A 27,449-nucleotide genomic window follows, 5' to 3' on the forward strand; every position below is an offset into this window, starting at 1 on the left:
GCTTCACAAAAAGATATCAGTACAATGTTTGGGTCAATGCGAAGCTTACTGAAAACACCTCTAAAAGAAGCAAAGATGTGTTTCGATGTAAAAGGAGAAAATGTGGAAGGAATGCCTCGCTTGCACACCACCCCCGTTCCTCTTAATACTGTGGTTAAACACCCGATGGCCAGAGAAAACTGTCAAAACTCAAGGAGGCTCAAATGGTTTTGAATCCTTACTGGCCACAACTAGAACCTGCAAGTCTTTCTTGACTTATGCCATCTCTTATACATAGCAGAAGATGATTCGCCTGTAGATAGAGGTTCTCTCTATTGCTGCACTATGTACATTTACAACACTGATGGAGCGATTCTTGGCAGCCAGAACCACACTTTGTGTGCAGAAAGACTTTGTTCTTATCAGTTTCTGTCGTTTGTTTCTAAGATTCTTCCTGCTGAACGGCATATTAAGCAAATTAACCTAGAGATCGAGTATGAACTCCAAAAGGCTGCTAGCCATGGGACAGAGAGGCTAGAAGCCTATTTACTTACAATGCAATAAATGCAAGTGCAAACCACATAAAGTGCCTCCCTTTATCAAACATGAAACTTCATGTGTAAATGGGGTGGCAAAGGTGAATGTATTTGGGGGTTAGTGATATTTCTCTCGAAACTGAGACAATTATCGAGCCTGGACTGGGTATCTCTAAAGAGAATGAGAAGCACAGGGTGCTGTTCAGTACTTCTCCAGTGCTAGATCTGAAACCCTAGCTGTTACAGGAAGTACTCTGAAGAAAAGAATTTATAGTTAAAAGTAAACATTGCTCACCTGTAACCCTTACAAATGTTCTATGAATGAGTAGATAAATCAAGCAAGCTGTAGACATCAAGTTCAATAGACCATTCAACATTCATTAGCAACAGACCTTTTGGTTGGAAACACAAGGGTTTTGATCCACAACCGATTTAAATATTTGTCCCATCACTTGCAGTACACTTCAGAAATAAATATCAAGTGTATATAGTTCTAAACCATGAACTGTAGCACGATAGGAACATGCCTGGTTTCTAAATTCTGAAGTGTGCATAAACTCGCATAATAAACCTATAACCAGTGTTATTTTTGTACTCCCTTATCCAGAAGCCAACACATTACGATTGATACCTAATGAAAAGCACAGTAGACCGTGAGATGAAACTGCTCCCAAATCACAGATACCATTATAAGACATGCCTAATGAGGTTTGGGTGCACACTGCCTCACTGGTTACAGCCAGTGCTCAACAGTTTCCTAGCACTAAGGGTTACATTAACACAATCATGACCACTAGTAAGCACTTTTACTCCATTGCTTACCAAATTCCTCGTTCCATCAGGAGCAGCGAGATGGCACTGAATGTAGGAATTAAAAACTTGAACTGCATGCTGCGTGAAGAAGCCTTTATGGAAATGTTTGTCATCTTGCACCAACGTTAACCAGGATTCAAGTAGCTTATCATAGGCCTCCATGTATACCATGTCATCTTTATCGAGCTGAAAAGTAAAGACACAAAACTTTTATTCAACTGAAAAGTATGCCCTGAAACAATGAAACATTTACAAACTCCCAATTTGCTGAGAGCCATTCCTATTAAATGTGTTTAAACAGAGGTCAAGGAAGCGTTCAAATCAAGACATTAAAGGTACATTCCTGAACGTGAAATAGAATGTGAATGCTGGGGGTTTAGAAAGCAAATGCTGTGGGATAGAAAATGAATGTTGTGGCTCTCAGTTCGGGGATGAAGTTGATATGTAATCCCTACATTCTAACTCCTCTTTCAATACATCTATGAATAGCTAAAATCAAAGTATGGGAAATGGATTCTATACATGTCAATTTGTTTTTGCCAAGCACCACACAGATGGTCATGTACAGCAAAACTTCCATCCAGCCTCCGTTAATTTAAAAAAGTATTTTTTTTCTTTCTACAATAGAAGATGATGCATGCGATGATAATGGGAGAATACCTACTGAGGCAACACGAGGGAGAAGACATCACAGGGCAGGCAGATTTCTCTAAACTTCCTGACCAAGCTGCACATCACATCTGAAGAAAGCCTCAGAATGCACATGGTCGTGCAGCTTACAGTTGAAACTGGGCAACAGTATACGAAAAGAGAGAGGATTCCCAAGCATCAAAGTGTTCCAACGGAGAGCATGGTATACATTACAAAGGAGGCATCGGGCTTGAAGTTAGTTAAGTTAGTAACAGTTGCTACAAAGAAAGAACCACATGAGAAACGTCGCTAGCATCCAGAGGCCATGTTCATTCATCTGCCCAGGAACAACATTCTAAGTTAAACGGACAGTATTACCAATATTCAAATCCCAAGTCTTCGAACGACACCCAACAACGGGAATCCAACATAGAAGGCTAAACAGATGTATTCACACAATGTCTTCACAGTGGAAATGGATCTCATCTGGGCTTTTCTGAAGGCGCAAATGGTTGCAAGAAATGTCTTAGAGGTAACCACCAAATACCAGAATTTCCTACATATCTGGAAAAAAATAAGTTTTATAGGACAACAGATGTCACATTGCAGTTCAACTGAACAAAGAATGAAAGTCTGTGCAAAAGGGGCATCTTGAACAGGTAAGAGTCAACTGGTAATGGATGTGACAGAGTCTGATGTTTTTCAGCCTCTTTATACAGCTGCACGAAATTAATTATTAGATGCCCAGTTCAGTTTTCAAGCTTTATCATACTTGAGACGTCTAACATAGGGTCGCTGTTTGGCATGTACTGGGGCGTTCCATTTTGCACTTTTACTTCAGTAGGCATTGCGAATGACAGTTGTCAGGTAGGGGCATGAATGTTTTTAAGTTCATGTTTAAAAACTATCACTTTTAATAAATACCCCTCAATGCAATGATACAATATGCGCGGATTGCTTGAGAGAACATTTCATTAAAGAACTAAAGTCAATTGGAAATGAACTTGCTCTTCCTTAAACGCCCACTCTTTCCAGCTGCATTTTAAAAAGAGAATTAAACAAAATACCCAATTGGAAAAAAGATGGTCAGCCAAATTATTAAGAAGTCAATGACACAACTATATAACTAAACTTAAGTCCAAAAAAGACGTGGCTTAAAGAACAAGTGGAGTTTATAGCAGGTCACCACTCTGCATACTGGCAATTATCTGAAGCACCGTCCTGGAATGCTATCCTTCTCAGTTACTGGTAAAACAAAGAATTGAGAATTTACTGTAGGACGAGAGCTGGCCACAGGCACACAGAATTAGCAACCATAGAATGAAGAAAATAACAGGCTCGGACATGTGTATTCTAATTCCTAAAAGTAATGCATTTAAACCAGAAAATAATGACAATCTGTTAAGAATTCTCTGTCAATTCCGAATACAACAGCGCTTTCAAATCCCTCCTGCTAAGCTTAATTTTAAGCAACAATAGCATTTAGTCTATATAGAAAACGTGCCAATCTTTTAAACGGTGTGAAGAAAGCACCTGACACCGCCTTAAGCACAAAACAAGATGTGTGCAATATTTTAATCTGTAGTGAATTCTAGGAATTCAAGTATGCAGCTCTTTGACTGTGTAGCAAAGTTGATTGTCTGCTAAGGAAAACAGTCTGTTACAGAAAACCAAGAGGTATTGGACAATTACGTAAGAATAGCAGAAAGTGAGGAAATATTTTAACTCACAGTGTGGAAAGGCATAGTTGAACACTTGATTACTGACAAGTGCAGCATCTAAATTCGTATAGCAGCATTTAGCATTGTTGAATTTGTTGAATTCGAAACATTCTTATCGGACTAGCTTTCACCAAATCCACAAACCATTAAGCATACCGAATAATGGAATGTAAAAAACAGAGAACTGGAGTTACAAAAGGCTTACATAGACAATATCCCTTTAATTAACAACCGTGCAACATTCTGCTTACAACAAACTGAATCACAGCTCACAAAAAAGTGAAGTTGGGCAGGGGGATGAGATGGGATTATTTATGGTATTGCACACTAATTCGCCGCCACATGGACTCTGCTATTTGCTTCTTACAATTCTTTCCATTTCTCTCAATTCAATTTTAAAGAACCATGAAAACTAAAACGAAGACAACCGAATACAGGTTACTATCTTCCAATTTGTTAAACTAAATAATTCCCGTGATGTCTTCAGTCTGAGATTAATACAAGTGTGGGTCTCAGTCAAAACTTGAAGCATATCTTGGTTCATACAAGGCCTAAGAAATGGGGACCTTGCTATGGGGTTTAGCAAAACTTGAAGGTCGCTATCAGAGGGGCTCCTTAATTGTTTGTCAATGCACTGAACACTGTCAAAAATTGATCTAAAAATAGAAGTCACTGTGGGAATTAAATAGTCTGACAAATTGCAACAGTGAAGGGGTGATTTACTGGATTGCCAGCCTGTGCCTCCTGCGATGCATAGGGGAGGCAACTAGGAAGGTTTGCACTAGACTCACTGAGCACAGAAGGAACATGATGTGCAAAAGATTATCATCAAATTGGACTAATTGTTTCATACAAGGCAATACAGAAGATGAACTGAAGTAGATAGCAATCGATAAATCAGACTTCAATGGCATCCCAAAGATAAGTCTGTCTACTTCTTTAGGAAACAATGTTGGTTACACAGACTACACAAAGATGAATCAAGACTTAATGACAAAATACTGTGATTGTCTTTGTCACAAATGAAGAAATGAAACGATTGGCAACTAAATGCTTTTAGAGAAAATTATTTTCCATGGACATTGTATATGTATAATGATGAGAGGGTCAATTTATTACATATACAACATATTTCCCCCTGACAAACTATGACTACTTTGGCATGACCGGTCACTATGCACAATGTTTTAATACTTGATTGAACATGGTACAACGGGTGACACCCACATTAATGTAAGCAAATACAATGACAACTCTGAACAAGATGCATCTGGTGAGTTCAGGTTGCTCATTGCCCTATGATCCGTTTGCTATATATTCCAAGATATTTCAGGTTTTACCATTCAGCAAATACAGGACACTCCTTGCCTTGATGACAGTACATACACATTGACGTATTACTTTCATCTTGCTCACGGCACCCGTGGAATCCAACAGGCTGCAATACCTACCAGTCCTACACACCACACTCCCTGATGGTATAAGGTAAATGTCTATTACCAGCAACAACCCCTTTTTAACCTGTCTCCATATCTAAGCCAGTGTATTCTCAGTTGGATGGAAGGGCCTCGACAATACACAGGCAAGGTAGAAGGTTTGGACTCTGGATTTTAAGCTTTACAATTTGCACCCGGACGGTTCTGAGCAAAATATACTTGACAATCCACCCCCAAACACATAACATTTCTGACCATTCTGCTTATTCTTGTTCCAGGGCTGTTTGAAAGGATATAAAGGTTGTGAGTTAAGTACATGGCACACAAAGACATTTGTTTAAATACAAAGTTTTGGTATATCATTTTCTAGTTTCTTTCAGGATCAAGTATTCCAACGAGAGACCTAAATATTGAAAGGTCAATGCTCTCCAAGAGCTGCTGCAAAGCCAATAAAATATGGCGTAATTGAGCTCATCATCATGTCATCCTCAACAGTTCCATGACGCTTGCCCATTCAGGAGACACAAGGGATTGGAGGAACCTATACCTCAAAGAGGAGGTAGGAGACTTAGAGGAGAATTTTCCATTTGCGGGAGACAATTTCCCACTTGTGTCATGTGTGAAGACACATGCTCAAGTTTTGTTGATCCCTGCAACATCAGAGACCAGCAGGAGCATGAGGTACTGCATGGAGCATTCTCCCAGAATCTGTGCTAACCATCAGGGCTGAGGCGACTACTGCTCTATATCGAATCATTTGTAGGAAGGCTTTCAATCGCTAGGAAGATGTCATATTGCTCTACTACGTTCATGAAAATGAATCTGACATTCCCACAAGGCACGGAAGTTACGAAGCCTCCCCCAAACCAATGTGGCCAAACGACCGATAGGATGAGGACCAAGAGTTAACAGGGTGCCGCAGACAGGCCAGGCAGAAGGAATATCCAACTAATGCTTTGACAGTATGTGCCTAATTGATCTAAGTGAAGGATGGCAGAACTGGGGTAAGCTCTGTGATTGTGTAGCAGCTGGTTCCAAAGTTTCAGTATGTAAAGTAGTTAAGAATGCAGTTGGAGCTTAACTTCAGGGGGACCACCCAATGCAGGAAGCCTGCAGTTCCAAAAGCCTATAGATATCCAGCCTGTAACAAAACAGTTGGTCATGAAATGATCCACTCTTTGGCAGAAGGATGTTACCCTCCAAGTACAAGGGTAAGCTGTTAGCACAGAGAGTCCTGACTGGCACCAATGAGAAATTTTCTAGAATGGTACCAAGGAGCACTAGAGAGCAGCTTATCTAGAACTGAAGACTCTATAGTGTCCAGTCGCTCAGGACACACCCATATTTTGTTCCTGCTATTAAGAGTATCTCCACCTACTGAAGAGACTTGGGACACCAGAATAAATGACTGTAGCTTTGATGATGGTGGCTATGGAAGCTGCACAGAAGAGACGTTCTTCACTATTGAGAGGGACCATGCATTGTGGTGATATTTTGGTGCAGTAGTGCTGCCACATGAGTGGGGTATGACTTCTGAGAAAGTGCGAAGAGGGTGTGATTGTTCCCAGAGGAAGTCATGAGGCTGTTCTTGCCCTGTTGAGAGCAGTATGCAGACTTATTCTCTGTGGAAAAGTTTGACTAACTATGACCACAGGAGTAGGAGAGTAAATCTAAGGACTTGCTATGTAAGAACTCTCAAGCCTTCAAAGACTGAGGGGCATTTGTCAGCTAGAAGGTGATTTTTTGTGGCAGTGTCTGTCTGATACTGCTGAATGACCTTATCAATCAAACATGGGCTACACAGTTGTGCATGTGGTTTCAGATCCAGGGTCATCATCCACAACTGGCAATGCAGGGTCGGACTGGAATAATTGGTCCTGGTAGGAGTGTTGATGAGGCCCCAGAATATCATTCACTTGTGTCGCACAGCTTGTATGCCCAGGTTAAACCTAAACCTGAACATTTCCTGTGCATAGAGGGGGAGCAAAGAGGTGAACCATCAAATTCGAGATGGAAGCCTGATGGCAGTGGTATTCAGTTGCCTCAGTGAGAGATCTCCTGAACTGTACATTTAATTGGCATGTGTCTCCAAACACCTGGCCTCCATGCTTATGCGACTTTCTCTTTTCAGGGAAACCACCGCTAGAGGTCTGAGCTATACCCCGGCACAGAATGGACTGTCCTTCGATGCCAGTTGCTTGGTATCAAAGAGCTTTGAAACAGTAGGCTGGGAGAAAGTATTTTTCCATGTCTCAAGCCACTATGGCAAGGGCTGGCATACTGGTTAGCTGATGCCATTATTCTCTCGAGGTAGCCTCTCAACAGGACTGCTGAGCTTGTGTATCTAGAGAGGATAGCTCTACATTGGCTAGTGCCTGTCTGTGCTTCTCGTTTTCTTGTGCCTTCTGCATTTCAGGGGGCATGTGGTAAAACGTGTAAATAATAGATCACAGAAATAATTCAAATACAATGTTTCATGACCATTTAGCCATCTGTCATGCCAACTTTAGTAACTACCCAAGTCAGCACCTCTGGGACACTGAATCTTATTGATGCAGCAGCCAATGATTTTTAGGTCGCTTTAAAAATCCAAGAAACATTACTGAGCAGCCACTATTTGTGATATAATCAGTAAGTTAAACTTGAGACAAACATTTTCAATAATTTGAAAGCTGAGACCATTTTTGGAAGATCTACATTATTTTAGAAAGAAAATAAAAATCAAATACACTGAGGAATTTTAGTGACGACATATCCAAATAAATAAAAACATTTGCTTCCCATTTAATCTAGCTACACAGAGTTAATGTAAAACATTAATATATGTATAGAGTCTGTAAAGCTAAGAATAGAATAAGTACAAATGGGGATAAATAGGGGGCTAGGTACAGTAGGGTTAAGTTCAGAATGTAACATCAGACAAAGCACAACCATGAAATGTACTACATAATACTCATCAATTGATTTCTATTAGGTTTGCTTCCAAACACACAGGGACGTTAGCAAAGTTGAGATACCCTGTACCAGACCAGTCAAATGTTCAAGCCAGTTTCAGGGTTTTGCTTAACGGGAGGGGGCTTTTGAGGACAGACACTGTGTGGTTTCTAGCAACAGCCCAGACAGGAGTCAGAAAAAGGGGGAAAACAACTACTTTATTAAACGTGCATGGAAGCCTGTCTAAGTTAAATCTTTGAACACTTTCTTGGCTCCATGCAAGGCCACGGTTAAGCCTCTATAAACTGCTACATTATAGGTAAGGACACTTCATTTACTAGAAGGATGTGTCATCTACCCAAGAGGAACAAAAGATGAATCTAGCTGCCTAGTGTTTTACTTGCAAGCACAGAATTGACCATAAGCTGGTTTAAGCGAATTCCTATTGAGTATCGAGCCCCAGGTACTGCAGATTTGAATGGGTGCATTTATCATGCACTGTTTTATGCAGCGGGTTTTATACTATTAATGCGACATAAGGCCTGCATAAGACAATGTGTATATATATATATGTGTGCATATGTCTAACCCAGTTGCGTTCAAGGCAAAAATAGTAATAAACAGTTGTTGGTTTAAATCTAATGTGTTTCGAAACCAGTTAGGACAATGTTGCGGTGCACTTGTATTTAGACCACTCTATACTGTTATAGGTAGGAGGGTCAGCTGTTCCCTTACAGGTTACCTGTGTACATTCCTAGCATTTTGCCTGTCCATCCTCTCAATAAAAGCAGTCGCAACCAGGTGAAGCAAACTTGCACATCAACTCAGAGTGGGATCCCTACAGTACTTTGTGGAATTATACGATCATTTAACTCTGACCACTTTATTGTCTAAACGTTGCAGAACATTTAATTCAATGTTATGCCGCAAACATACACTGAACAACCTACTGTAGTTTCTCCAAAGAGAAAGCGAAAATACAATCAGGCGTATATTAATATACACATCTATAAAAAAGGTAGGCATTGGACACACTTTCCAAAACTGAGCCACCTTGCAGAGGCCCCCTCAAACCTTGAAGGATACGCAAAGCAATCACAGAGTATTGGATCGCAAGATGCTTTTTTTCATATTTAGATGCCTCATAAATAAAAAGCAGAGTGCATTCCCAACAAGGCACCAAAACCGTGCAGAAGTCAGCTCAAGGTGGGTACTCACCACTTCTTCTAAAGCAGCGCTTTTCCCAAACGAGCAGGTCAGGTGCGTGAGGCAGTTAACGAATGAAGAAAACAGCTCACTGGGAATGGCAGTCAGAATATTGCGCGGGAACACAGTAATGAGGTTGCTCATAATATTGGATATCCCCAGAGCTTCAGAGTCCTCGATTTCTATCCTGAAGAGAGAGAAACAGAGGAAGCTTGTGTTTGGTCGAAACAGAAATGGTTTCAAAGGACATGCATAGATGTTTGGAAATTATAAATCCTTTATGAAAATTTTAACTCCACGAGTACAGGGTTAACTTGCTCTCAACTTACCCGTTTATCATGTTGAGTAGCCCTTCGATGAAGTGTGCCAGGTAGTCGATTTGTGACCGCTCGTCTGGGAAGATCATTCCATGAAGAGAGGCCAGTTGAGCTAGACACTGCAGCGAATCTTGGGCCATGTCAGAATCTTCTCTGATCTTGCGATGTACCTGTGACGAAGAAGGACTGATGTCAACAGCTAGAAAATAGATCTGAGAGAGTGCCACCGAGGGGCAGCTGCCACGTTATACACACAAGCAGGCTTACTCAGTCCTTCACTTGATCCCAGACAGGACCAGGCTGACTGCTGCCCGCAGCACTGGCGGTCTCACAGTTGCCATTCCATACGCTTGATTTATAATCCACGATTTAACTGGGCAAAACTAACATTTAACTTGGTGCTACCTATGTTTTGAAGGCTGAGCTGTCTGCCGCATGTTGTTTCTTAAAGAGTGAAACAGATGCCAGCCAGTCAGCCATGCTGCTCCTTCTAAAAACAGCAATAATGACAGTCATCTGTATTATGCCAACTATGTCTAGGGTACAGCGGCTGGCTAAAGTTAGTCGACATGTTCCATCAAGAGCATACGGATGCTTTGGCACTGGAGGTAAACACCAAAGATCAAGAAAGCACGGTGCACATCCTCGTTGGGAGCACACCACCAACTAATTCTGTAGCTGCTTATAAATTACTGCCCTTCCTCCGACTGGTAGCACACTAGACTTATAAACCAGGCAAACTAATTCATATTTTAACCTTTCTGCAAACCACTATTTCTTTATGTAAATGCTAGTTCTTAGAGACACAATGGTCTTGGAAAATTTAGTTTTAAGTATTTTTAAGCTGCCTTCACGCAAACATGTAAACTTCGTTGTTGGGACAAAAGTGCTCAATAAATGTACCTAGGCAAGAGACAGACTCCAGCTAGGGGCCCAGCAGCAGCTGTTTCCTCAGTGCGCAGGAAAGAAATATTCATATATGTAACAATAAAACTCCAATTTCTGCTGCGTACCGGACTGAAGTTATGCTAATAGTGTGAGTATGTCATAGACAAAACGGTTACTCTTGCACCTTGGAGACTACAATTTCACCAGAAATGTTTACATTCTTTAAAGAACTTTATGAAAAATGTGTACCACAATTAACAGGTTTCATTAGGAAAGTTGGATTTATCACTTTTTTAAGTACATACATGCAGCTAATAGGGGACATTGGTGGCAAACAACCCAGTATTAGGAGGAAAATACATGTTTAATGTGCAAAGACGACAAATTAGGTATAAGGGACAAACGTAAATTAGAGAAAACAATTAAAACTGAATTGGAGAATGATGATTGAAACTAAGATCGGGAATGAGGAAAGGTAAAAGAAATGAGCAGCAATTGAAACAATAATCTAGTACAATCTATGTAACATGCATTGACAATGCCAACAGGTCTGACTTATAACTGAAAGTGCCTCTTCAATCACTTATGCATGCAGCGTCACTCATCCTTTCCCTCATGAATCCATCCGTTCAACTGTTGACTTGTTCTTGCATTCACTTGCACAACCTCAATAAAACACACAAACAAGCAAATGCAAGATAAATAAAAGTAGAAACAATTTTTTTTTAAAAAGGATGTCACCTAAACATGGTAGGCACAAGCTTTCAATAAAAATAAGTAAACATTAACATGACAGAAGAGGGTCATCCTGTAATGATATGGAGCAGTCTACCTTATTTTTTTTAAGTTCTCATGGCTGTCATGTTTAGAAGCAGTGTGTCAGTCATAGAACATTACAGCAATGACAGACTATGCACAATACCATTCCTAGAAGACTGATCCGTAAAAATAGCACTACGTGCTGTCTTGGAAATTGGGAACTTTCGGTAGTTACTAATTTGTAGCTTACGATGTCAGCTTTCAATTTTATGTAAAATCTGACCTGTATTTTTATGGTCTTGGTGGGTCTATAAAGGATGTATAACTGATCCTTGCATGTCATTACCATGCATGCTTTTACAACGTGCTCTTTGCCGCGCATGGCTTAACCACATAAGTTTTTACCACACACGACATTACAGCAAAAATGTAAGTATCTTGCAGGTAAGTATAAACCCTTGATATATATACGTACACACATTTATAAAAAGGGTTTATACTTACCTGTAAAATACTTAAATTTTTGTTGGAAGGGCATAAGCGTGGTAGAAAATTAAGAGGCAAGTGTAAACCCTATTATATTCACATACACATATATCACCCCATTAACCCACAACCTCTAAACCCTAAAAATCACCTTGCCACCCAAAAAAACATAGCTACCATAAACCCTAAAAATTACTTTGCCAGCCAAACACCCATACCCACTCTAAACCCTAAAAATACCCTTGCCAGCCAAAAACCCATACCCCCCAAACCCTAAAAATGTCCTTGCTACCCTAATACCAATATACACTCTAAACACAACCTTGCCCATCTTAATTACAGTAGGAGTTTGGGATGTGCTGTACAGCAAATGTAACAAGTGGCAAGCAAGCGGCTAGGTATCACTGTGTGGTCAGCTGCCAGCACTCTTCAAAATAAAATTAAAAAGTCACAGGAAAGACATGAAAGGTAACCTATATCATAGGAAAATGGAAAACTAAAGGACTGACTCACCAGCCCTTGCAGTGAAACACACACATTAGGCAGAGTGAATATGTGATCAGGCGAAAATGCCATCACTGATAGGCTAATATGAAGGTCTATTTGAAAATGCTGATCAGACGTTATATTTACAAATCACAATCGATTTCTTTAAATGCCTTCACTATACTATTTTTTAACTTAAAAATCTCGGACTCTTAGGTTTTAACAGTCCAAGAGTACCTTCGGACAGACATTTTCCGAGTTAATGATGCTAACTAAAAGGAGAACACCTATATCAAAGGGTTAGGTTGGAGAAGGATTTACAGGGACGGATACAACAAACTGAATCCAAGCTACACTGTGCTAAAGGACTAGAAGATTATTTTAGTCCGGTTAAGTTCTGCTTGATTCAGGTTTAAATAAACGCATCCCAAAGCAGATTGGGGATAACTAAATGGCCACACTCATCAGAAAACTGCCTGATTAACTATACCTGGGTAGGAAACATAACTTGTGAGTCTGTGACAGATGCGCAAACATATGGAAAAAATGTACGCCAGCAACTTTGCTACCCCAAACCAGCTTGGCTAAAAGTATAAGAATCGCACGAACACAAAACATCTGCTCTGAAATGCGAAAGCTTGAACTGATAACGCAGCATGTCCAGACAAAATAAGAGCGTGAAGGAAACCTTAGCCATGTAACACATGGTGTCGACAGGGGAACCTACAACAGAAACTAAATGCCAGACAGTACTAAAAAAAATTAACTTAAAGCACTTCACGGATCATAAACCGCAAAGAAACCACTCATGACCTTACAACAACTACTATTTTCAGTACTTAGGAAGAATCTAATCTTTTTCATTTTGGTGAAAATAAAAAGCACATTAGCTGTAAGAATATATAGACGTCAAATATATAAATATACAAACATTTGATTTAAGTCTGAATTTGTGGGAACTGAACCCCGTCTGCGCGGACAGGCACTGCCCGACTGTACAAGCTGCTTGCACAGCCCGTAGCCGTTCCTAACACACAGCGCCTTTAAAAGCCTGCACAGACTGGCGCCCAATGCCAGAAGACGCGTGTGCTTACCCTGTCAACACACTGCAGCACTGCCCTGTGTAATCAGGATGACCTGCTCACAGGAAGAAGACAAGCAAAACTATGCCAATACACGTATAAAACCAATAAAAAATAATAATAAAAAAACGGGACTATAAAATTAAATACATTTTAATGCCATAAGGTATAACTGCATCGCTTAAAAAGAAACAATTTCAGACTGGGTGCAACAGTAAAGGTGTGGACCACTTTGACTCCGACAGTGAAATAAATTAATGACCGGTTTCTGGTAATGTCACGAAAATAAAAGAATATATTACCAACATTGTGCTATTTCTAATATACACCAGACAGCTCTGTTAAAATCGTTATGGTGATTTATTTTATTTTTCTGCAATTTTAAACACTACCGTCCATGCATGGCACGCACCACACGTCACTCACCTTCCCTAGGACACCCACGACACGCAGGAAGTGTTGCGCTTATACCAGGTGCAAAAAAACATGTGATTAGCGCTGAAGTGGAGGAAAAGCACTTACTGCGAAGAACAGCTCCATGACTCTGCTGTCCAGGAGGGTCTCGCGCCAGGACTCGGTCGGCTTCAGCATCACGTTCTGCGTGGACTCGAACATCGCTATATAATGTCGGCCCAGTTATCTGGCGTCAAGGTCAACACAGCATCAGCGCTTGGCTTTAAAGCAACGAAAGGCCAGTTCCAAGAGGAACCCATCGAGCAGGAATGTCATGGAAAGAAACCCTAAGCCCCGCCACATACACTGCATACTCCACGCATGAGGCCCAGGAATAAAAGGTATTAAGCAGCGAAACAAGGAATGCGCCGGGAATGCCAGATAACAGCGTGAACGTAATTGTGCGGCATGCCACAGTGATAGGCTCACTTTGATAAGAGAGGGCCTAATGTGACAGGGGCAGAAGGAAAAGCAGCAACCGCAATTAACAGGTGGCGCTATTCATACAGAACCAGAAAGCACTTTATCAAACGCGTTTTCCGCCCGCCGGCTTCCATGAAGACCGCACCAGGCTAAAGATAGCCTCAGACTGCAGGCAGGCGTTCAATGGAAGTTACACGGAGGGAAACAGGCTGCTCCAACGCATTTTTTTATCCGAAAGTGAAGCAGCAAAAGGAAGCTCAGGAAATACAACAAAGAGCGCCCTAGCAAGGGATGCCGAAGCTTCACAACAGATCACCAACTCCACCAACATTGTCCACATTGTAAACCAATGCGGTCTCCCCAAAGTCCTCTCTGCAGTGTGTGAATGCTGATGTAGATGAAACGGAAGTACCCACAATCCACCGGGCAGCTTCAAAATCCAACGTGAGGACTGGAGGCAAGGAGTATGCGCAACTTTCTTCACTTTTACTCTCAACACCCTTATAAACACCAAATCAGTCACGTAAAACCAGAGGAGTACAAGTCTCACGAGTCCTTTGAAAGAAAACAAACACCAACATCTCCAGCCAATCATTTCTCAGGCATAACAAACCCCAAGAAGCAGCTCAGTGCTCAGCAGCCATGAAGGTGCTTTTCCTTGAGGACAGCCATATTGTTATGTATTGATTACTTTACGCAGTGATGATGTAGACTGATTGCCATTTGCTTGCTGCAAAGTCATACTTATCACCTGCAGCGCTCGAGAGGCGAGAAGCAGCATTTATAGAGGACACAGTGGCATCCATGAGCCAGCATGTCATGCAAGCACCTTATCCCGGGGAGACTAGTGTTGGGGTGCAGACGCAAAGCTCTGATTCACTGCAGCCAGCCCTGTTACACATTGCACTATGGGCAGCCTGCAGCAGAGCCATTGTCTCTCTATTGTAATGATCTTATGGACCTGCAGTAATGTGAGAGAGAGTCGGCCAGGCATATCCTTCTTCTCCAACTAAGTGAACCCCGGTGGCCTTTGTATATTAAAGGTTCACAAAGGCACCGGTTCCCACCTTATAAACCAGGCCCTTATAAGTTTCGTGAGCATTGGCTCTTAAGCCCCACTGGGCCTTCAATACAACAATTATTTGGGCTCATCCAGAGTAAAGTAGATTAGCCTTGAACCTTTTTTCTTTTTTAACTCAAAGGGCCTGCGTTTGTCAGGGCCCTTTATATATCTTTCTTTACCCCATGACAGTATAATAAATCTACACTAACCTGAACACCAATGGCAGGATGAAGGTAGCCTGATCTCCAGGAAGAGATGGTGGGCGAGCAGTATGTCGTCCACAACAAGGAGGGCCTCATAAAGGCTTTGAACTCTTCTTTGTAGAAGGCAAAAAGCTCAATGCTGGAGTCCCCAGAAAACCAAATTTGGTTGCAGTCATTACCAAGAACCTCTCAGCTGGGCGAAGTCCGTAGGTCTTTTAGGGATGCATACCACAGTAGACCCAGAAAGCACCACACAAAGCAAAAACAGAAGAGCAAATCCACACCCGTGGGTGCCTTTGTGCCATTAAGGGAGGCGTTTCTGAAGAGGTGCTTGGTGATGCGCTTGAAACTCTTTGAGAAGATCAGCCTGGGACTACCCACAAGGATACACAAACTTCCAGACCTCTAAAGGGTCTGGAAGACTCGACGATTTAGAACAGGGTGACCACTTTGGGTAGGAAAGCCATCCAAGCAGTCTGTAGTGTTTGGATTCAGGTTCCAGGTATCTAAGACCCCACAGGATCCCTTCAAATCTGCTGTCTCTGATATGTTTGATCAAGAAGACATCTATCGCCCGCAGTCCTCTGACTGGACCCCATCAGATGGACTGGCTCCTAACTTCAGAGCTAGACTGAGGAATCTCTTGGACAAAGGGGTCGGGTGCTGCCTGTGGGCAGAATTCCAGAGACCCTCCCGGAAAGGTCACTGTAACACCAGAGATAGATGGAGAAATGGCCACCTTCTGAAAATTCCTCAAACTGCAAAACTACTCCTACACGTAAGTGACCATTTTATTTTACCGCATGAATTATTTCTGGATTCACATGCTGTGCGTCAATTAAATAGCGGTATTCACCTCTTTTGGTGGGCTTGGTTATAAGTAGTATGTATTTGCGAACAGCTGTTTTAATACTCTTTGTCCCAGCTGTGTCTTCTTGGTAGCCTGGCTATCCACATAGAGTTGATTTTTGAAGGTGTGCATGGAAGACCATGTTGTTGCCATACAGATGTAATTTATAAACACATTTGCTATGAATGCCAGTATAGCTCCCTTCTTCCTTGTCCATTATGGTCTTGGTTTTTGACCCAGCGCTACTCCTGCTTTCTAACATGTCTAGATTTTTTGGACTACCTTCCTTGCATACGTTACCTTAGTGATTAGTGAGCCCTTGCTTGCTGATACAAAAGGCATGAAAAACTGTATTGTCATTTTGATTGGGCTCGTTTCAGCGTAGCTATGTAGTATATGCACTATCTGCTTGTCATCTTCGAGAAAGCCTGTAGCTGTGTAGCTTGGTTGACCTGAAAACGTGAAATGAGCTTTGCCAGAAATTACGGGTTTGTTCTCATCACCACTCTTTCCTTATGTATCTGCAAGAAAGGTATTAGCGATGTGAGTAATTGAAGTTTACTAACTCTTTCCAAAGATATGATGGCCATCAGAAAGGCTGTTTTAAGTTTTAAGCCCTTGAGTCTCGCCTTATGAACAGGCTCGAAAGGTGGTTTTATCAGCTGCGTTAGAACTAGGTTTAAGTTCCAGAGATGTGTAGGTGCTGATCTTGGCGGAGCTACCCTTTTATCCCTTCTAGAAACATCTTAATCACCAGTGTGTTAAAGAAACCTCTTTTTAGAACGCCACTGGTGTAGGCCACTATGACTGAGAGGTGTACTTTACTGGACTGTTCCCACTGGAGCAGGGTCAAGGCTGATTTGCATACGGCTGGGTCAAAACTGAGGTGGCATGGTGTGCAAAATAATGATGCACTGTGAGGCGGCCCGAGTAATTACCAGTGGCTGAGATTAATTCAAGCATTTCATCCATCATTTTTTGTATACTTTAGAGTATACTTTTAACAAGGGGGTTGTACACAGCAATGTTGTCCAAGGTGAATGTCTTGAGGTGTATGTGCCAAACCCTTCTTTCAAGCAAGCACATCTCTAGGTACTGCCACCCATTCTCTGCTGGCACCAGGTAATGAAATGGTGTTCCTCCTCCCATTCCTCCCACCTCTGAGGCTTCAGGGAAATGAGAAATCCCTTTAGGGAGACATTAAACTCGGTCTTCCTCCTCCTCATGAGGGCCTCCATCTCAGCCTCAATCCTTTGCTCGGAGTGGAGGATTAAGTTATTCCTCTTCGGCATGGAGACCTTCTCATGAGAAACCTTTGATTTTTTTTTCAGTGCTAACTCGATTCCCTCAGCATCAGTCTTCTAAACTTCAGTTCCCTTCAAGTTCCCTCTATTTTAGGTTGTTGATCCTTTGACAAAATTTCAATGACTTCCATGCTCCTGGCTGAGCTTCCAGCTTTTCAATGGTGGAAAAAATCTGAAGATGGTGACCACACGCAGGTAGGATTATGGACTTTGCCACAACTGTTAGATGATGAACCTAAAAATACTGTACAAGAGCTGTAGACTACACCCTACTGTGGTAAATGGATTTTGGGAGTCATATCCCTTATGAACGATTGCTCAGAACTGTACCTGATGATCATGCTCCATTATGCATTTGGAACTTTAATGCTTTTCACTGTGTTATATGAACACTAGAAATTAATACCGCCGTTATGTCACAATTGCTTTGTTTTATATCGGTTATATTATAAACCAGAAAAAAAGATTTAAAAATAAAGAAATTATAGCGGTGATCACGAAGATGATTTCCAAGGCGTACATCTTACATTACAGGAGCTGGATAAGACACCAAATGGTCAATACCGTCCAAGAAGAAACACAAAATGGACTACAAGACAATTCAGGACCAAACCACCAGATGGCAGAATGATGTACAGCGTGTGAATCCAGCAAAGACTGACGCTGCAATACAATGACCGCTGGGGATTTGTCAACTCTAGACATTTTTCCGGAAATCTTTTGGTCCGGTTTCATCTCCAACCATTGCTAGACTGGTGCTCTGGATTAATAGTAAAGCAGGTACTGATATCTCTAACTTTGCAGCTCATTCAGCTAGAGCAGCCATGATGTCAAAGTCCTTTGTGCTATAGGGCACCTACAGGACTTTGAGCCTGTCCTACAAAGTCTACATTTAAGAACAGTTATGTCAAGCCAGTGACAGAATGGCATCATCGATCATCAATAAGCTTTAAATGTTAATAAACCTAGCTTCAGGTCTTGACATAGAATGGAAAATTTCCTATCTACTATGAAGAAGTTTCCGTTAGATTTAAGGCACAGAGTCAAGGATTATCCCTTCTATATACCAGACAGCAGCAAACATACCCACAGTTTGAAAAGAGGCAAAAACGTTGTGTAGAAGTATTCTTATTAGGCAACATACAGTTTACAAATGTGTTACAGTAATTTTCAGTAAAACTGGCTCAATGTATAGCATTTATTAAGACGGCATACAGCTTAAAAAATGTTAGTTTTTCTTAACACTTTTTTTGCGTAGGAAATGATCACAAACAGGATTACCTGATGAGGAGGGAAAGGCGTTGTAGAAGGAGAGCTATGTAAAGAAAGACAATGTGCTAGCATTTTGAGGATTGTTCCATTGTTATACTTGACTAAGGATAGGCTGGGGATGTAATTTTCCCCCAAGGATTTGTGTGCTAATCCCTTGCTAAATATATATTTACAACTGATAAAACACAATCTAGATTTAACATGTATAGCGGACCATGTAAACCGAGCCCCCAAAGCCCCCAAGGGCATTCCCACAAATCTAGCCAACTTCTCTTTGAGTAGATAACACATTCCAGTTATTAAATGACATTAGGAGCAACCTAGAGGCAGTTAGGATAAGGAGGGGGTGGGGGGAGGGAGGGGTTTGTATGCTGTGAGATTGGTTGGACAGATATAGATACACTGTTTTTAAAAGTTCCAAGTTGAATAAAGAGCCAAACTTAACCAAATGCATGTGTACATGACGAACTGGGGAATGGCGGTCCCGCTCCGCCACCCCGCCCCCTCTCCACGGCTGTGTTTTCACAAAGGAACTGACGATTTCCTCAGTTAATCTTCAGCAGAATACAAAGGGTTAGCCTGACATCAAGCAAGAGCTTGGAAAACATTTTATGCAGAATTGTCAAACCTGAGTGTGGGGGCCAAAACAAAATGACTTTTATAGCTTCACTGCTGAACCACCTTTTGGCTCAAATATGGGATTCCTGAATCGAAAATTCAGACGGTTGAGACAGTTTGACCTAAACCTCCATCTTTACTAATTGCTCATAATAGGTCTACAATGAGAAAGTCCTCTTGATGCTAGATTGTTGGGGTATATTCCCCCACTCGAACAAGGACCACAAAGTTCCATCAGCACACCGTTTAACTAAACCATTTGTGGTTTCAGGTTTTCTCAACTACAATCCTCAAAAATTATATTTTACCATATATTAACCATCTACTCCGTAATCCCGTACATCAAGTTAATTGACAATACTCATACCTCTAGTACACAGGATCTACACCAACCAAAGAAGCTAAGTTTCCCCAAGTAAGCAAAGCAGACTGCCCAGTACAGACCCAGGTCTAATTATACACAACGGCTAAATCAGAAGACCGGAGATAGTCCAGCGCATGCCTGAGATTGTCCTCTGTCACCTCTAGGTGGATGTGAAAAATAACTTACCATGGCTTCCTCTTATACAGTATAGATGTGAGAGTTTTTCCCTCCTAAGTGACCTCTTCTGATCACTGCCAGTGCGGCCGATATCAAATGTCTGCCAGAGGGATGCGCTCTATTACTTCTTTGTGGACTCTGCAGACGGCTGCCTGTAATGGTAATGCATTACATTCATGTGTGCTGCACCTCTGTCAGTCTTGGGCGGACCCTACAGAGCATTTACCCGAATTACCTTAATGACTATATTTTTTGGGGGGGAAGGGGGTCACTTCTCGTCTGCTTAAATCCAACCAAGAACCAGAACACTGTCCCCTTTGGGATGGAAGGAAAGTCCATTTCCACAGCTATCTCTCACACTACTTCATTCCTTTCCACGCATAAGTGAGGCTACACATGCACTATTCGACACGGACCCATTAACACAATAATGTAAAAAAACATGTTCTATCCCTCAAGCCTCTTTCCTACTTTATATACTTGGGTGGAGAAAACTGAAACAGGATAAACGCGCAACTTTGATCAATTACATACATCTCTATATAGGCCAGACTTCAGTTCAACATGCTTCCAACCAAATACTCCCCTATAGTATAGCGTGCTCCCTGACCAATAACGAACTTCAGCACCTCATCCGGAATATGCAACACTATATAAATGAGATTCCAATACAAAATATTGGGCCTGTAAGTTTCGGATAAATCCTAAACTGGGAGAAGAGAACTGCCTGATAACACTCTGTGATAAAATTGTAATATAAAAGAAGATCGAAGATTAGCATGTTTTATTAAGGTTTACCAGTAGTGCATTTTGAGCTAAATCCTCTTTTTGGGAACAATATTTTATGACCACTCAAGTGATCAAGAACAACACAGTAGAAGTCAATTTTTGGAAAGAAGATCAATACAATAGCAATGGTCTTTGTTTCATGTGCGAGAGCATTGCGATCCTTAGAGCTTGTGAACACCCGACTAGGACTAGCATGGGGATTCTAATCAATCGAATGATCACAAACAATATTGACTAAGCTTAACTTGTGCAATCAATGTTGATACTATGTATTGATTGTTGATAATCTGAACATTTATTAGACCAGAGTTCTTTAATCTGTGGGGCGCACCCTCTGGGGTTCTGTAGATGGTTTCCCAGGGGGACGTAAATGTCGCTACAAGTACTTGTAAATGAATATGGCATGGATGGGCAATCTTATTTATTTGGGTCGCAACAGTCAACCAATGAATATAGAACAATACAGCATTAAGGTTAAGGTAGTCAAACAGTTAAATAAATTAATGTGAACCGTTATTTGAAGATGGCAGCTCATAAGACTGTAAGAATTCCTCTTAGTGCCTCTTATGAATTAAATAGCTTAGAGCATAACTGAAGGCAAAACACTCTTATCTGCACTTTCAATTCTGTGGCAGTTGCTGCTCACTTTGTGTAATTTACACCACTCTAAAATGGCAGCTCAAGTGCAGCGCTTTACTCTAGTCCAGTCCCTACTTTATGAACCTGTGCCTATTCTCCTGTGCCCTCTAGAAGCAGCATGGATTCCCAGAGAGCATGCTGCACACCGGAGGGAGCACAAAGGAGCCCCTCAATGGCTCAGACAAAAAGATTGCTTGATGGTGTTTAGCATGGTAGGAACTGCTGCTGTAATTGCCCTTCCCTGATGTTGCTCATAATCAAAAGTTATTTTTCAATAAGTTTCTCAACACGAACAAATCTGCACATGTAGCTTCAGTAAATTTATTTGCATAATATGTAAAGCACTCTGATACCTTTGGGTCTAGCTAGCGCTATATAAAACTCTAAAATAAATAAATTTGGCGCATTTCCAGGCTGCCTTCATTTACATGCAACCCTTGAAGTGCATTAAAAAGTATGGGAGCTGTGATCTGGAGTGCTGTGGGGAGCCAGTGAGTGTGGTGCAGGGTAAAAGGGGTGGCCGTCAGGTTTTCACTTTCAGGTAACTGCATATAAAATAATGCGCAAATGGTGAGAATGGCCACAATGTTGGCCAAGTGTGACATTGCCCATTAGAGGAGATCCTTTCACCCCACCTCCCTCTCCTTTCCTCCCTACCATAACTGATCGTCAGTGGGAATGGAATGGTGTGCACAGATGGAAAAGCAAATATACCTTGCCAGCAGAATGATTGGATTTGGGGTTAACGGTGGTGCTATTACGGATTGGACTCCGATGACGGGTGGGGCTGGTACGTACAGGCTTTCACTATGTCTACTGTGGAATATGCTTTTGTTCTCAATTACCAAGAAAATAATAACGCTGGTTTATAAAAAAGTAAAAATGTGCAAACAGCGTAACTGAAAAATAAATGCAAGTTAAATTAACCAGTGGTAAATGCACTCTTAAAGGTTATGAAACCTCCGTTAGCAAATGCCATCACTGCAGATGTCTGTGTGTGTGTGTAAAACCTGAGATAGAGAATTTGCCCCTATTTGGCGCATTGAGGAAGACTGAATTTTGTATTTATAGTGCTACAAGGTCTCCGCTTGTGACAGAAAGCACGATGAATACATAAGTCATTATTTTAAAATATTACACAGTCTAAACTAGCCTGCTGTAAAATGATGCAGTTGGAGGTAAAACAAGTGCTTACAAAATATAGCTTTAGCAAGAAGTAATCAAACTTTACCAAATGCATTTTTTTTTTACAAGTCTATCCATTATTCCAGAAATCAGCTGATAATACCCCTTCAATTCCCCCCCAAAAAATCGTTCTCATGAAGCTTTAAGAAGATCCATTGGCATTATGTGGCAAGAGAGGAACAAACTAAAAGGCAGGGTTGACTAAATTATGCATCAAGAAAAGGTAAATGATATGGCATTATGCAGCATACTTTGTGTTACGTATTACCTATTTATCATTTTTGCGCATGGCAACAAAGTCAGGGGAAATATTTCCCCTCATTAGTACCATTTTAACATTCAAATACAGCAATAAACAACTTAAAACTACCAGTCAACCTTTCCAATGGCCTTCCGCTGCTCCAGCACACATGCCGCCACATTTTTAGTAACTATTGATTTTGAGCTAGAGACAATTCTTTTTGTGAAAATCTGCAGATAAGGCATCAGATCATGGATTATGTAGCAAATGCGGTAAACCCATATTTATGTGGAAATCATATAATTCCAATGGCATTGGCTTTAAGTGACTCAGTCAATAACTGCTAGTGAGAAGGCTTGTTTCTTCTTTAGTTCTCTGCACCACCACACTCTTCGCTTTCAGACAGAAGCACCTCAAAGTCAGCACTAACCGTTCAGAGGCAGATGTTTTTTTAAACGGCGAGTCCAGGGGGGTGGCATGTGGTGGCTAGCAGGGTTGCATTTAGAAACAGAGCCCTGATCCCCTTGACCCTGGTTACCTCAGAGTATTGGTCCAGGAGAAAGAGGAAAGGATCAAGATTACTGGATAAAGTCAAAGAGTCGGCCCAGAAGAGGGGGCACTGTGTAGCGGCTCATTTTGCTTGTTTACAAATGGCAATAGACAGCTTCCTCAGAGAGAGAGATACCCCAAGAAGGGGAATGACAGAAGTGGTCTTTAAAAAAGAAAAAAGAAATACAAGAAAAAAAGGGGCCATCCATTAGAGCAGCAGACACAACTGACTGCTAGGTGTGTTTGTGCCCACTGCTGTCTTACCATGAGCCAACTAAATAAACCCCAATTATGGCTGTTTTACTGTTGTTCCTTACTTGCTTAAGGCCCAAGCATTGTTCTTTGCTGTACCAGTGTTTCTTTGGGCCTCAGAGCCTTGCCCCACAAGAGGGGAACATTGAAGCAGAGAAGACACCTTTGTTTGGCCTCGAAGAGATGGTAAATAGGGGGATGTTGAAAGATGGGAGTCCATGTTTTTAACAAAGGGCAGAGGATCCTGCCCACTCCGCAAGACAGTAGTGAAGCAGGTGCAAGAGCACTGGGGCCGAGGGCTTGAGTGGCCAGTGCATCACAATTATGACTTTCTCACTTAAAAAAAGGGACATGGGAGCTTATTTTTTAATGGGAGCATTAGGGCAGATGGCACCCTTGCACAAAAAGGGAGATCCCATGCGAGAGCTCATCTATTTTTCTGAAACAGACGGAGAGACTGTTTCAAGATTGGAATGATGGCCATGCATGGTGTGGACGGGGAGAAAAAGGCAGAGGAGATAGCCTGGTACTCAGGGCTGCAGTTATCATTAGTACAGCAGTTGCATTAGGGCACAGGAGTGTGAGGGGCTCACAATACCCCAATTATGGGAGCAGCATTATTGGGTAAAAAAACGTTTTTGTTTGATGCATTTGATGTTTTACATTCTCATATTTAGTGTGTTTATAAGTTATAGAAAAAGTACCTCTGACATGATCTCGTTAGCCCCCGCACCGTAAGCATGGACCTCTCCGTCCCACACTCCCAATTCTTGCCATAAACCTTTGAATGAGAGACCTGACTTGAAATTATTTTGCAGCGCAAACATGTTTAACCCCTTCGGGGCTGATGACGAGCTCAGCTCGTCATGAGCGTAACCTGCCGTGCGCTCATGACGAGCTGAGCTCGTACAGCGGGAAAAGCCGCCGCATTGATGCGGTTAAAGACCTCTGTATTAGACTATGTGACATATTACTGTTTGGTTGTTTAATTCATATTATGTATATGTGGGCATGTGTGCATTTCAAGCATAATTTTAGCTAATTCATGCTGGATCTTTTATAGATTTTTCGACAGAGAAGTGAGTGATAAAACATCTTCACAAGTCTTCCTTTAGATTTGCATTAACCGCGAACTATTAATCTCAGGCCAGGTGCCCAATTCTGTGGTCAATAGGAAACAAATGCAGTTTCACCTGTATATTGCTAGGTGTTCCCTACAACTTCCTGGTTCTGGGCAAAAGGCTGACAGAAAGGAAGATTTCTCCTTTCCACCGAGGAAGTTTTAAATGTTGACTTTTTTTAAAATTAACAATAATTTTGTTTTTTTTGTGTCCTCATAGCACCGAAAGCGTCTGCCATCGTAACATAAAAGACTCTATTGATCCTGAACGCCCTGGGTCTATGTTGCTGCATTCGCTTTCGGGCCCACCAGGCCAGATTCTTTGTACGAGGCTTGGTGTAATCATCGGACTATCTTACACCAGTCTAAGTTCCTTGCCCCAACAAAGCAATGGCGACCAGATGTTTCCTTCGCTTTTATCAAGTCTTGCCATATTAAGTGCCGCCCGAACCCACTTCTCATATAATGAAGGGGCCGGATCTTTCCACAATATGGAGATTTCCCTATGGGCCAACAAGATTAAACAAAGAAATAGGCCCATTTGTACTCTGGATAGATGAATTATAAGGGACGGGTTCAAGCCAAATATAACCAAGGCTAGATCTAGAGTAATCCCTAGACCAAAAATTCCAGACAAGGCCAACTCTATATTCTGCCAATAGCCCCTTAACTGAGTACACTCAAAAAACATATGCAGATCGTCTGCCGCTATTATACCACATTTAGTGCAACGGGGAGGAGGATCTGTAGCGAACTTGGCAATTTTTTGGGGGGTGTAGTACAACCTATTAATGGTAAAAAAGTGTTTTTTCTTCAAAGAGGCAGACTTAACAAACTTATATAAATTATTTATAGATAGGAAGTAAAACTCCGCAGAGCTGTTCTCCAATGTAGATGAATCCCAAACAAGATATGGTGGAGGGAGCTCAGTATCCTCTCTATCTAATAAGCTTCTATAACATACCCAACCTCTTTTTTCATAGGAGCTGAGTTTTGGAGTTTTAGCTCCATCTCATAATTCCCACCTATATTCACCTTTTCTGCCGCATACCCTGAGCAAAGTTGTAAAAATTTGAAGCGAGAGAAGGAATCGCCAATCTTTGCTCTCAAAACCTCCCAGGGTAGAACTCCATCTGTAGATATTATATCAGACCACATCTGGATACCAGCACGCTCTATTGGGACAGCCAAGCTGTCTTTCAAACAGTCCGGGAGTCCCGGGGAGTCCCAGATAGGGGCAAAGTCTGAGTAATATTTTATCCCCCACCTTGCTTTGAGATTTTGCCAAGTATTAAGTGCAGATCTAATTACCTTTAGGCGTACTTTCTTGAAGAACCTGGGGGCCCCAAACTTACACAAAAATCCAGCCCCCTCCCCCCCTCCTGGGTTACCATAGCGTTCAGGATCCTCTCCCAGCTGTTATCAGTGGGGCTGGCTAGTAGACATCAAATATTTTTAAACTGGAACGTAAGACAGTAACAGAGGATGTCTGGTAATGCCAAGCCTCCCTTGAGTAGCCTTCTCTTTAGCTTCTTCCACGATAGTCTGAAGGTTTTATTGGCCCAAATAAAGCTTCCGATCTTACTCTGGATTTTCCCAAGGAGTTTACCAGGGAAGTCAAGGGGGATGGCACTGAACAGATATGTTAGTTTAGGCAATATTACCATTTTGACTATGTTCACACGACCATATATTGTTAGTGGAAGATTCCTCCACCTAAGGAAAAGATGATCAATTTCCTTTAAGACTCTCCTCAAATTTGTCAAAGGAATGTTTGCCAGGTCATGCTCAATATTAATCCCCAAATATTTAAATCCAGAGCTGGCACTCCTTTCCCATCCTTCAACCCCCCCCCCCCCCAACACATAATCTCCGTCTTTGAAGGATTAACTGCATACCCAGAGTGTCATCCAAACTCGGTTAAAGTGTCCTCCACTTTAGGCAAAACCACAGTAGGGTTACTAGTGTAGATTAACAAATCGTCTGCATATAGGGCAAGTTTGACATTGAGATCTTGCACGCAAAAGGGGGTAATCTGAGGATCCAACCTAAGTGCTTGCGCTAGGGGTTCAATGTATATGTCGAACAGCAGGGGTGAAATAGGACACCCCTGACGTGTACCCCTCTGAATTTCGAACTTTGGTGTTAGTACCCCATTTAAGAGGATAGTAGCTGAGGCCCCCTCATAGCATTTAACTAGGGATCTTCTAAACGCTGTGCCAAATCCCATTGCTCCAAGTGTTTCCCAAAGGAAGGACCAGCTGCCACGGTCGAACGCTTCGCTGTGTCGTATGCGGCCACTGCAAGAGGCTCTGCTCGTGTAACTGCCAGGTCTATACAGCCTAATAGTTGTAGAGACTGTTCCTGTATATAGCGTCCCGGAATAAATCCCTTTTGTTCTACTCGTATTAGTTGCGGAACCACCCTGACCAATCTCCCTGCCAAAATGCTAGCAAAGATCTTATAATCTGCATTTAGCAGGGAGATTGGCCTGTAGGAATCTGCCTTTAATGGATTTTTTCCAGGTTTTAGTATAAGCACAATGGTCGCTTCTTTCCAGGATGGAGGGATTCCCCCCCACAAGTAGATAGATATAGTTAAAGAGCTCATGCAGTCTAGGAGTGATTATCTCATCGAGAATCTTGTAAACTTCGCCTGGGAGGGCATCTGTCCC

General features: G+C 41.7%; 1 protein-coding gene across 1 annotated transcript in view; it reads right to left on the minus strand.

Annotated features, from left to right (window-relative positions):
- XPO4 (exportin 4) overlaps positions 1-27,449 on the minus strand; it is a 471,754-nt gene that overhangs the window by 238,572 nt on the left and 205,733 nt on the right. The window contains exons 7-10 of the mRNA XM_078657083.1: positions 13,796-13,908; positions 9,585-9,742; positions 9,268-9,442; positions 1,338-1,514 (exon numbers count right to left, since the gene is read on the minus strand). Of these exons, the coding sequence (XP_078513209.1) occupies positions 1,338-1,514; positions 9,268-9,442; positions 9,585-9,742; positions 13,796-13,908 (623 nt within the window). The remainder of the gene's footprint in view (positions 1-1,337; positions 1,515-9,267; positions 9,443-9,584; positions 9,743-13,795; positions 13,909-27,449) is intronic.

This window comes from Lissotriton helveticus, chromosome 8 (assembly GCF_964261635.1).
Source record: "Lissotriton helveticus chromosome 8, aLisHel1.1, whole genome shotgun sequence".
In the NCBI taxonomy this organism is placed as follows: domain Eukaryota; kingdom Metazoa; phylum Chordata; class Amphibia; order Caudata; family Salamandridae; genus Lissotriton; species Lissotriton helveticus.